This window comes from Lithobates pipiens, unplaced genomic scaffold (genome assembly GCF_037356315.1).
Source record: "Lithobates pipiens isolate NorthernLeopardFrog02 unplaced genomic scaffold, aLitPip1_a1.2 Scaffold_19, whole genome shotgun sequence".
Classification (NCBI taxonomy): Eukaryota; Metazoa; Chordata; class Amphibia; order Anura; family Ranidae; genus Lithobates; species Lithobates pipiens.
In genome coordinates, this window is record NW_027507764.1 from 296994105 (window position 1) to 297006996 (window position 12892).

A 12892-nucleotide genomic window follows, 5' to 3' on the forward strand; every position below is an offset into this window, starting at 1 on the left:
GGGCAAGTGTAATGATTTAAGCTACTTTGACAAGGACCAAATTGTAATGGCCAGGGCAACTCCAAATCTGCAGCTGTTGTTGTTGATCAGGACCTGCCAAAAGTGGTTCAAGGAGGGAAACCTGTGAACCAGCGACAGGTACACGGGAGGCCAAGACTCACTAATGCAAGTGGGGAATGAAGGCTGGCCTGTGTACTCTGTTCCAGAAGAAGAGCTACTGTAGTTTAAATTGTTGAAAAGGTTTATTCTGGTTCCAATAGTAAGATGTCAGGGCACACAGTGCATCAGTTTGTTGCGTACAGGGCAGGTTGTCCATGTTGACCCGTGTGCACAGCCAAAAATGCCTACAATTGGCACGTAAACATCAGAACTGGAGTACAGAGCAATGGAAGAAGGTGGCCTAGTCTGATGAATCCTGTTTCTTTTACATCATAGGGGCATGTGCTTTGCTTACCTAGGGAGGAGATGGCACCAGGATACAGTATGGGAAGAAGACAAACCAGTAGAGGCAGCCTGATGCTTTGGGCAATGTTCTGTTGGTAAACCTTGGGTTCTGCCATGTGAATGTTACTTTGGAGTCCTTACCTTGAAAAGTCAAGGCATGAACCTACTTAATATTAGGTCAAGGGGGACCTACTCAGTATTAGGTGGGTGGTCATATTGTTATGGCTGATCGATGTAGATTTCTAAAGGATGTTTCATTTAGGCAGATTGACAAGAATACCATATTCTTTTTAATGTGTTGGTCTTCATATACCCACATTTGGGAAAGTCTGTGTTACCTTGCACATAATTCACTTACGATTTATAGAATAGAAATTTATATATATTTGGATTAATGGAACAATCATTTATTTAACAAACGCACCATCACAGGTTCCTGACATAAATTTAATGAAAGAAACAATGCAGCTACTGAGTTCATTTTTTTAATTTGCGATCAATCTGAGCTAATATTTTATTTTCCATAATAAAGAGCAACGGTGGGGCATAATTTCCCTCTTTGCTAGCTCACGACTTGACAACTCAAAGCAATAATCTGAGAAATTGGAATTGGGCTCAGTAATTGGTGAAATTACCTTGTATTCAACACTATCTTTCATCTTTATGCTGAATGAGTTTCCTGCAATTATCTCTAATAACAGCTCTCCCTCTCTCCCTCCTCCTTCCACCATTCTTTGTCTGCCTGTTTCTGGGGACTGTTTAAAGGTTTGGATTGATGCTGCCACTCAGATCTGCTTCTCACTCGGTGTTGGGTTTGGTGTGCTAATTGCTTTCTCCAGTTACAATAAGTTTACAAACAACTGCTATAGGTAAGTAATAAAAGCAATGTTATGATACACTACAGTATAGTAATGCTATCTAATATGTTAAATAAATTAAATCCATAATTAAAATAAAGTTAATCAAAATGCTGACATTATTTGCAATCTATATATCGCTTTTTATATTAAAATGCAGATACCATACTAGTATATCTAAAGCCACAACTGTTTTACGTAATGTACATTGTATTTTAAACAACCAATGTGACAATGCATTATTTTTTATAATGGTGCACAATGTCCATTCTGCCCTTTCATTAGTTGACAGGTGGATCTATAATGAAAACTAGGTTTATCATTATGGTAATATCCAGCCTGATAAAATTAAAATCCAACTAAATACGCTTAAGCGTGACTATTTTGCTATAGTAATGGCAAAATCTGCATTCTTCTGGTGCCTGCTCATATGACTATTTCAAAAGCATCTGTCATGAGGTCTCTTCTGTTGAATGGACCACTCTGCCTTAATTGACTCACGATGTCTGTTCTGTAGGGAGTCCCCAAATAAAGAGACTGTACTGGGCCCAGATGTATGCACAGTTCCCATTCTTCAAAAAAAAAAAATGTTTTTAGTTTACTTATAGCCTACATGCTTAATATCAAAATAACTATGGGTTTATTTTTATTTTTACTACAGGTCTGTTTAAGCCAACCCTTACCACTTTAGCAAATCCCAGTTTTGTTAAAAAAAAAAAAAAAGGAATCCTGGGTAAACAATATCCATAGATTTTAAAAGATTTTTCAGATGGTATGGACAATCTTTACCTACTGTACTCTATTTCTATAGATGCTAAGTTAGACTATGAAGTATGTTAACAGAAATATTTTGAAAGTTAGAGGGAAGTACATTTGATCAGTACAGTGCTGTGTTGTAATAAGAAACAATGCACTATCATTCCATAAGTGTGGTCATTTATGAGAAAGGAAAGTCCCAATGCATTAAACCAAAAGATTTTTCCTGGCATGGCACATTTGACGTTTTTAAGTAACTAGTAATTTAACCTCAAGTTTTGAGTACATATCATGAAAGTGAATCTATTACAGAAGCAGGAAGGTGAGAATATCTTTCTACAGACTAATTACCATACTTCTCAACTTTTGAACTTGACAAAGGAGGACAATTTTTAAAAGGGGAAGAATGTGGTGCAAAAAGTGGGCATGGGTGCATGGGTGTGGTTTACACATATTCCTGCAGCAGCTTTGATAAAAATCCCACCTGGCAGTGGAAGATTTATCATAATAAGGAAAGAGACACATCCCACCAAGAAGGTGGTGTTCATTAATAAAATATTTTTATTAGCTAGCACAGGAGCGCATCATGCACAGAGAACAACTAATAAATTACCCCTTCCTGTCAGTAAAAATCCCCTTAAGATCATATCCTACCCGGTACAGCCCTAACTTCCCCTCAGCTCAGACCCCCTTACAGACCATTTATGTACAGACCCCTCCAGTACAGACCACCCCCACAGCACAGACGCCCCCTCCCAACCCCTTCTCAGTAAAAACCCACCAGTACAGACCTCCCCCACAGCACATACCCCCTCCAAGCCCCTAATCAGTACAAACTGCTCTACAGTACAGATCCCCTTACACCCCACCAGTACAGACCCCTCTTTAGTTCAAAAGCCCTCCATCCACACCAGTACAGACTCATCCTCCATTAAAGACCTCCTCCCACCCCACCAGTACAGACACCCTCTAGTACAGATCTCCTCCCTCCCCACCAATACAAACCCCCTTCAGTGTAGAAGCCCTCTCCAGAACTAAACCACTTTCTCCCCACCAGTACCAAATCCCACTCTAATACAGGATCCCTCTAGTACTGACCTCCCGCCTTTCATTAGAGAGCCCCCCCTTCAGTACAGGCCCCCTCCCTCTCCAGCAGTACTGACCTCCCTTCTTTCAGGGCAGTGCCAAAATACAGGATGGTCCTGCATTATGCACTGTGCTGTACTGCCTCCTGTCAATAGCCTCTTGGATCAACTTTCGCACTAGGTGCCAGTCCCAGAAAAGAACACATTCCATTCCATATAGATCCTGTAGTACAAAAGAAACTTGAGGCAACACTTAGTTCACTCTTTGGTTTATTCCAAATCACTGGCTTTTGCGCAGGTCCCCTCCCTTAGTCACGCAAAACAGAATAAAAATAAAATGGTGACAATTTAAAATTGTGTGCTTTGGGAGCCTTTATAGCTCCAATTATTGTTTGTATCATATAGTTACATGCAGCACTCCTCCTGCATTTGAGGAGAGAGAGTGGACTCACATCCTAGCAATTACCTCAGGGTAGATCTACGGTCACACTAGAGAACATTACATGGTGAGGAAGGGCACCAGTCACTTTAGGATTTTGAGGTTTTATTGCTCTGGCTCACAGGAAGAGAGGGTTAGGGTTAGGTCTACAATATAAACCAGGCTTCCAGACTCTATTAATCCAAAGTAGTGCCAGGATTCTCAGGGAGCAGACATTCCAGTCCCCCTTCAGCAGACATACATCAGGTAAAATAAGGTACAGAACTCTCTGAGAGCAAAGGCCAGGAAAACGGGAGAGCTCGCCAAGCCACTCCCTGAGCTTTTATAAGCTCCCTCAGCACGCACCACTATAGGAAGACTACTAGTGGGAGCCAGAAGTGACATAAAAGCTTAAAAGTAAAAGACTTGCCAAGTCCCATAACTATTGCCCTAGGTGTCTGTGACACTTGCTGATGACAATAGGGTACCACAGCAACTCTAAAATGTAAGCGAGAGATCAAATGAGCAGCTAACATTTGTTCAAGGCTAGTTACCACCCAGAAAAGATACTTTTAGACACCCAACAAAGTACAGGGTGGCTTCATACATATCTGTGGGACTGATGTAGAAGAGGAGAATCACAGTAGTAGTTGCCGATACTACAGTGATTTCTGTGGTCTTCCAGGTCCTGTTTCAGGAGGAAATTATTTGACATGGCTGCCATTCAGTGAATGCCATGCATTTTTATCAATGAATGCAAAGAATTCTCTGATTGGACGAGATGGTGAATGGAGATCATGATGACACCAACCCTCCTCTCCACCTTGTCCAATCTGAGAACACTTTGCATAACTTGAGGAAAATGCAGGGAGTTCTTTGAATTTCAGCATGGAATCTGGAAAGCTGCAGTGATCACTGCAGCAGCGGTTACTACTCCACTTCCACAGCAGTTCAACAGGTATGAAATACGTATGCTTACTGTGTAATATAAACCATATCACAAAAAGGATATTAAGGAACTGAAGAAAGTGCAGAGAAGGGCAACAAAACTGATAAAAGGCATGGAGGAGCTCAGCTATGAGGAAATTAGATGAACTGAATTTATTCTATCTTGAGAAGAGAAGATTAAGGGGGGGTATGATCACTGTGTATAAATACATAAATACATACATGTAAATGGTCCATATAGTGAACTTGGTGTTGAGTTATTCACTTTAAAAAAGCATTTGTTAACCCCCCCCCCCCCAAAAAAAAAAACTGATAATTTTCCCTTAAAGCATGTTATACATGTTATACAGCACAGTGCTTGTGCTGTGTCATTTGGCCCCCTGTAACACCTAAAAAACCTGAAAGGTATATAAAGTGGTGTTGCGCTCCTATTGTAATGGTATTAATAAATACTGTAATAGAATAAAAATTAGTTTTAAATCCAAAAGAAGAGGGTTCTACAGTATAAAGTGAATAGTGCTACTACATAAAGTGCTAATGTGCTAATAAATAACCACAATATTCACAGTGACTGTGTAAAAATAAGAATAAAAAATTGTGAAATCAATAATCAAACAAATACATAGAGATATCAGCATTAATAAAAATAAATAAAACCTGTAAATAAACATGCGTGGCACACTAATATAAATAGAGTCCGTGGCGCATTAAAATACATATAGCAAAATCCAAAGTGCAAAATGCTACTAAAGTGAAAGTTTTTATATAGTGAAAAAGTCTTCAAAAAGTGAAACCAGTGAAAAATCACAAACAGGTGGCAAATGGTGTTCAAAAACACTGGTGATTCTTTGGTGTCCACAGAGCCTGTAGGTGTGCTAAATAATTACCTTACTGTTGTAAGGTGAACAGCATAAAGCAATTAAATCCTCAAGATAGGCTGGCTCCTACATTTACTTCTCCTGTCCAGACCACCTTCTTTTTGCCCAAGGTAAGTATCGAGGATAACTTGAAAATACTCGTAAAACAAAATATGGGGCCTGCTATGGTGTAGTATTTTCCATATTCCAAAGTTCATTAAAAAGATAAAAATTCTTCTCACATTTAATAGGATGAAATCGCACAATACATAAATACGAGCGGCGCGCTTGTGTGAGAACGTCACTTCCGGTGTCCGTCTGCTTTTCTTTTGAAAATAAAAAAAGTTTGCCTATTGCTCTTCTTTAACATATTAAATGCAGTTATCAATAGTATAGGTGCCACCCAACCATAATTGTGGAGGGATGGTTAGTGTGGGTTAATTTTGCAAAAATTACACTAGATTGACTCAGCTCAGAGTAATCATTTTAGTTTCAGGATTTGACTGTTCTCTCTTGTGGTTTCCGAATGTATTTATTAGGCTGTCTCTACCCTGCTCTTTTGTTTTGTTTTCACAGAGATGCAATTATTACAACCTCAGTCAATTCCCTGACAAGCTTTTTTTCTGGATTTGTCATCTTCTCCTTCCTTGGATACATGTCTCAAAAGCATAATGTACCTATTGGTGATGTTGCCAAGGATGGTAAGTATACTGATTGATACAATGTTCAAAAAAAAATGAAAGCAACACTTTAAAAACACATCAGATATTAAAGGGAAAAAATATCATGCTGGATATCTATACTGATATGGACTGGGTAATGTGTTAGGAATGAAAGGATGCCACATCGTTTGATGGAAATTACAATTTTTCAACCTACAGAGGGCTGAATTCAAAGACACCCCAAAAATCAAAGAGAAAAAGTGATGCAGCAGACTAGTCCATTTTGCTGAAAATTCATTCAAAATGGTACTCAGCAGTTTGTATGGCCCCCATGTGCTTGTATGCATGCCTGACAATGTCGGGGCATACTTCTAATGAGATGGATGGTGTCCTGGGGTATTTCCTCCCTCATTTGGACCAGGGAATCACTGAGCTCCTGAACAGAGTGAGGTGCAACCTGGCAACGTCTGATGGACGGAAACATAAGATCCCATTGAATTTAGGTAAGGCGAACTTGGGGGTCATTCAATTGTATCAATTCCTTCATCTCCGGGAACTGGCTGCATACTCTCGTCACATGAGGCCAGGCATTGTCATGCACCAGGAGGAACCCAGGACCCACTGCACCTGCGTAGGGTCCAATAATGGGTCCAAGGATTTCATCCCGATACCTAATGGCAGTCGGGGTGCCATTGTCTAGCCTGTAGAGGTCTCTAGACCCTTTCACATCTGTCACATGTGCTCAGGGTGAACCTGCTGTTATCTGTGAAAAGCACAGGGTCCCAGTGATGGACCTGGCAATTCTGGTGTTCAATGGCAAATGTCAATTGGGCTCCATGGTACTGGACAGTGAGCACAGGGCTCACTAGAGGATGTCAGGCCCTCAGGCTACCCTCATGAAGTTTGTTTCTGATTGTTTGGTCAGAGACATTGACACCAGCGGCCTGCTGGAGGTCATTTTGTTGGGCTCTGGCAGTGCTCATCCTGTTCCTCCTTGCACAAAGAAGCAGATATAGGTCCTGCTGATGGTTTAATGACCTTCTATGGCCCTGTCAGCTCTCCTAGAGTAACTGCCTATCTCCTGGAATCTCCTCCATGCTTTTGAGACCTTCTTGCAATGGCACATATTGATGTGCCATCCTGGAGGTGTTGGACTGCCTGTGCAACCTCTATAGGGTCCAGGTATTGCCTCATGCTACCAGTAGTGACACTGACCCTACCCAAATGAAAAACTCGTGAAAAACAGTCAGAAAATTGGTGTAGGGAAAAAAATGTCAGTGGCCTCCACCTGTAAAACCATTCCTGTTTTGGAGGTCATCTGATTGTTGCCCATCTAGTGCACCTGTTAATCAGTTTCAGCTGCTTTGGTGTTAATGAAATTAACAACCCGCTCTGCTACTTAACCACTTAAGCCCCGGACCATTTTGCTGGCCAAAGACCAGAGTACTTTTTTACTTTTTTAACCCCCCAAGAAAATTGATTTCCTGGTCCCTTAAAGCAGATTAAACAGCACAGTGCTTGTGCTGTGTAATCTGCCCCCTCTAAAACCTGCCTGAACACTCCACTTCCTGTATGTCCTCTCTATAAAGACCACAAAAATCAGGGCTACAGAGCTATGACCACCGTGGTCTGAGTGTGTCTCTTCGTCATAGGATGCTGTCCTCTCCCCCCCTCACCCCCTTCTTCCTGTCTGTCAGCTTGTATCTATGTGTCTCCATCTCCGCCCCCCCCAGACAGGCCAGGGCTACTGCAGGAAAGGCTTAGCGGCCACGTGATCTCCCCAGCTGACGTTAGAGGGAGATCATGGCCCCTCCCGCAGAAGTCATCCATTGGATGTATACATCTGCCACGAGTCATGTGACTGGCCTGAAAATCATTGTAAATCAGTATTTACAGCACTCATTTTTATAAAAGACTAATGTAGTGTGCTCTGCCAGGCTCTAATAGAGGATCTGGCAGTGTTTCTCTTATATGGCCTAACAAACACTTTAACTGACCAGATAAACATCCCAGGAGTTTAATTGACTTCATGCTGTACTATGATTAAAAAGTGTTTTGAGCAGTTTATATAGATTTATGACCCTTAACCTCTTGTATACTTTGGGTGACCTGAAAAACGTCAACAATGTGCATAGGGTATACGCCTTACACCCTGTCCTTCTCTCCCACTACTGCTGCTCCCTACACAACTATTGTCAGCAGATCCAAGCCAACAAAATGGCAGAAGAGACTTGCTCTCTATCACAGCATGGCTGCAGCCACTGGTGTGTATAATGGATTTTCTGAATTGTGTGAACATAACTTGATTTGAAAGTTTACCATGACCTTTTATCTTGACATAAGGTTTTCTGTTAATATGACTGTGTGTATATTATATTTTGTGTAACTTTCTCATTCCAAACAGCAACATGAATGAATATCATTTATCTTTAGAGGAATGATTGAATGTATGATCTAACCTTAAAACCAAAATTCAGTATAACTTTATATTATTTATTATGCAGTACAGTTTATATTTACTTTAATATGTAACTTCCTAGATTTCTTCAACTCTTTCCTTTCCCTTGCCACCCATTCCTTCCTGTAATTGGTAGTTGAAAGTTTTAATATTAATGGATTATTTTCTTTATTCCCACCAGGGCCTGGGCTGATATTTATCATATATCCAGAGGCTATTGCTACCCTTCCACTTTCTTCAGTGTGGGCTGTTATTTTCTTTATCATGCTTCTCACTCTGGGAATTGACAGTGCAGTAAGTAAAACCATCTCGGTGCTGCTGATTGCCAGCATCCTTTTTACAGCCACTTCACATCTACATGCATGAACTACAGAAAGGAGAAATCACAAGGCACATTACATCACAAGTGGACCATGCTTCAATAATTTTTGTTGAAATAATCATTTATCGTTTCCATCAGAAGCCTGTGTGACATTGTAACAACACAGGAGTATAATGGGGAGACAGAACAGGGAGTAAGGCCCCTTTCACATGGGACGGATCCGTGATGATCCGCCCCGTGAACATCCGCTTGCTCAGAGGAGATCGCTACGTTTATCCCCGCTGAGCCGGCGGATGACAGGGTGGTCCCTGCGCACTGTGCAGGGTCCGCCCTGTCAGATCTCCGCTCTCCTCTATGAGGGATCGGATGAACAGGGACTGTCTGTCCGTGTTCATCTGATCCGCTCTGCAGATGGATAGAAAAATAGGATTTTCCTCCGTCTGCAGAATCAGACCATAGCGGAGACAGATGATATCGGGTGTCAGCGATGTTCATCCGCTGACACCCGCTATCCCATAGGGATGCATGTATGTCCGTATTTCATCTGAAAACGGATGGATGATATACGGACATACAGTCTGCACGTGTAAAAGGGGCCTAACAGGAAGTGTCTGGCCAAGGACCTACATGGCATAATCACTCAGAATCAGAATGTTTACATTGGCTGGTCGGTGCTGCTGCCAGCATTGAGTTTAAGGGAACCTGGCAGTGTAGCCTTTCGGTTTCACGGCTGGGTCCCGACTGTGCATGCGCTCTCACGCTGGCCTGGCAGAAGGGGAGGGAGGAGGAAGGGGGCTGAGCTACTGAAGTAATTCGCAGCAGCCCGGCCTTCCGGAAGTGGGGACAGGGTACCTGTAAAAAACAGGTACTCGCTTCCTCCTTCCCCACAAAAAGTGCCAAACCAGATAAGCGGGAGTTCCGCTTTTGGGTGGAACTCCACTTTAAGCAGTAATACAAATGGCTGATCATTGAGGACAAAAAAGAGAATACCGCCTTGGGGGAAGTGACTTACTTACATTGTATAACCGCTCCTGTAATTGGGCAGAGGGCATTCGTGTATGCTGTCATGCTCGTGTTAGGAAAAGCACATTGGGCATGCAAGTGTCAAACACCAATGTTTTTTTTTGTATAAAAATGTCAGCAAAAAAGATAAAAATAACATATTGTCTATACGGATGAGCCATTTTTTCCCCTTTATGCTTGTAATCTCTGTAGTTATATAATAAGGTTGTTCAGCTTTGGTCATTCATGCCAATTTCCTAGTATTAAACATATTTCTTTATCATACATCACGGTACACAGATCCATAGTAATAACTATGTGGGTTATATGGGCCACCTATAGGTGATGGACACTGGCACACCCTAAGACAGGAAGTTTACTCCCTATATAACCCCTCCCATTACCAGGAGTACCTCTGTTTTTTTGCCAGTGTCTTAGGTGTTGGTCAAGAGTAAAGATGTGCTATGCTAAAGCTCCGCTGGGGTAATCCTTGCTGGGGCAAGCTATGCAGCCAGATCCATTCAAAGTGCCATTAAGGCCAAATTGGATGGTACCCGGGCCTCGTGGCGGAAGAAACAAGGTTTAGCCCGTACTGTTTCTCTTTGAGAGCTGGACCCTGGCATCTAGTGCTTTGGTTTTTTTAGCCATAAAGCTTCCTGGCAGGGTGCTATAAGGGTTCAAGGAAGTGGAACCCCGATAAAAAAACTTTAAGGACCAGGTCCCTTTTTAACGGCGGCAGCTGTGAGGGGTGAAAATTGGGTCTGTTTGGTTTTACCACAGAATTCTGCGGCAGGATAAGGTAAGTGGAGATTCCTAAGGAATTTTAAATTTTCTTATGGATTTTCTCCTTTAAAGTAAATGTTGTCATGCCTAAAAGTCGCCACCGTGGGCTGTAAAGAGCACATACCTGGTTTGCTCTGTGTCAGCAGCAGCTGCAGACTTCCTCCAGCTAAGCAGTCCTAAGCCTCTGGTAAGATGTTGAAGGGGGATTTTCTTACAGGATCGGAGGCCAGCACGCGTGCAAGCACGAAACTGAGAGTCAAACCTTTTCATGGTTACCAAATCAAATGGAGATGTTAGACCCATTCTAGAGCTCAAAGATCTAAACCGATTCCTGAATCAATCTGATCAGTTGTCTCCATCCTACAAGGAGGAGAACTTCTGGTGTCAACTGACATCAAGGATGCATCCCTGCATGTGCCTATTTTCCCTGCTCGTCATAAATATCTACGCTTTGAGGTATAAAAGCTCAATTTTCAGTTTGTAGCCTTGCCTTTCGGTCTAGCTACTGCACCCGACTGTTTACAAAAGTTCTGGCCCCTCCTCTGACCAAATTAAGGGCTCAAGGTATAACAATTATAGCATACCTAGATGACCTGCTCTTGATAGACCGGACGATAGCCCACTTAGACCAAAGCATGGTCACCACAGTCAACTAGCTGGAATACCTAGGTTGGTTCCTCAACCCACAGAAATCTTCTTTAAAACCATTAAGAAGACTAGAGTACTTGGGTCTGGTCATAGATACAGCCCAGGAAAGGGTGTTTTTGCCCCAGGCAAAGATCAGTGCCCTAAAAGAGCTGGTTCAGGTGGTCGAGACTGCTGCGAAACAGTATCCTATCTGCTTGGAACAAGAAGTTCCAAGCTCTAAATTTGCCAATGAGTCTGTCTCCAAAGGTGTGCCAGAGCCTCAAGGAAAATCCTTCATACCAGGCACCTGGAAGGTGGTAAAAACAGATACCAGCCTTTCAGGTTGGGGAGCCATACGAAAGGCTGTGAGGGGACTGTCCAAGGGAAATGGTCCAGAACTGAAAGGACCTTGCCTATCAACATTCTAGAGAGCCTGGACATTCAGGTTGCGGAATTGTCCTGTCAGGATCCAATCCGACAGTGCTACAGCAGTGGCCTATATCAATCACAAAGGGGGCACCAAAAGTCATGCAGCCCAGGGACAGGTGACTCATATCCTAGCCTGGGCAGAAAAGCATGTGCCATGCATATCGGCAATCTTCATTCCAGGGATAGAGAATTGGCAGGCAGACTACTTGAGTTGCCAGCAGTTGTTCCCGGAGGAATGGTCCCTTCACCCTGACATCTTCCTGGCTATATGCCAAAGATGGGGGGGGGGGGGTCCCGGATGTATATCTGTCTGCGTCCAGGTTCAACAGCAAAGTCAACAACTTTGTGTCAAGAATGAGGGATCCACTTGCATACGGAATGGATGCCTTAGTAATCCTGTGGGATCGGTTTTCACTAATTTATGCATTCCCTCCTAGTCTGCTGCTACCATGACTTCTGTGCAGAGATCGTAAAGTTGGCGGCAGGGGACCCATGGACCCTACCACAACTTCCATATTCTGAAGAATCATGGGCTTTCAGGGTCAGTAATATCTACCTTGGTTAATGCAAGGAAGCCAGCTTCCAGAGTCATTTATTTTAGAGTCTGGAGTGAATCCAGGGGTTGGCATCCCCAAAGGCAATATCAGCTTTTCATATAAACCAGGATATTGTTCTACCTTAATTTTTTCCAGAACCTTGTTCTACGGAAGAAAAGTCGCTACATTCTCTGGATGTAGTGAGAGCTGTCAAAGTCTACTTGAAGGCGACTGCTCAGATTCGAAAAATGGATGTTCTGTTGCCAGAAGGTCCTAGAAAAGGACAGGCAGCATCGAAATCTACTATTTCAAAGTGGATTTGGCAAGTAATTGTTCAAGCTTATGTTTGAGGCGAAGATTCCACCTTTTCAAATCAAAGCACACTCCACCAGGGCTGTTAGTGCTTCATGGGCAGTGCATCACCAAGCCTCCATGGCTCAAATCTGCAAGGCCACAACTTGGTCTTCAGCCCATACATTCACCAGATTCTATCAGGTGGATGTAAAAAGGCATACGGATATCGCATTTGGGCGCAGTGTGCTGTAGGCAGCAGTATAGGTTTTCAGGTTTGATAGTGCCCTACATTTGTTTGAGTCTCCCTCCCCTCAGATAGCATTGCTCTGGAACATCCCACATAGTTATTACTATGGTTCTGTGTCCTGTGATGTACGATAAAGAAGATACGATTTTTATAACAGCTTACCTCTA

The 12892-nt window shown here is 42.6% G+C and overlaps 1 protein-coding gene across 1 annotated transcript in view; it reads left to right on the forward strand.

The window, feature by feature from the left end:
• Window positions 1-12892, forward strand: part of SLC6A3 (solute carrier family 6 member 3) — an 80833-nt gene that overhangs the window by 36141 nt on the left and 31800 nt on the right. Inside the window, exons 6-8 of the mRNA XM_077492014.1 lie at window positions 1210-1313; window positions 5942-6066; window positions 8667-8779. Of these exons, the coding sequence (XP_077348140.1) occupies window positions 1210-1313; window positions 5942-6066; window positions 8667-8779 (342 nt within the window). The remainder of the gene's footprint in view (window positions 1-1209; window positions 1314-5941; window positions 6067-8666; window positions 8780-12892) is intronic.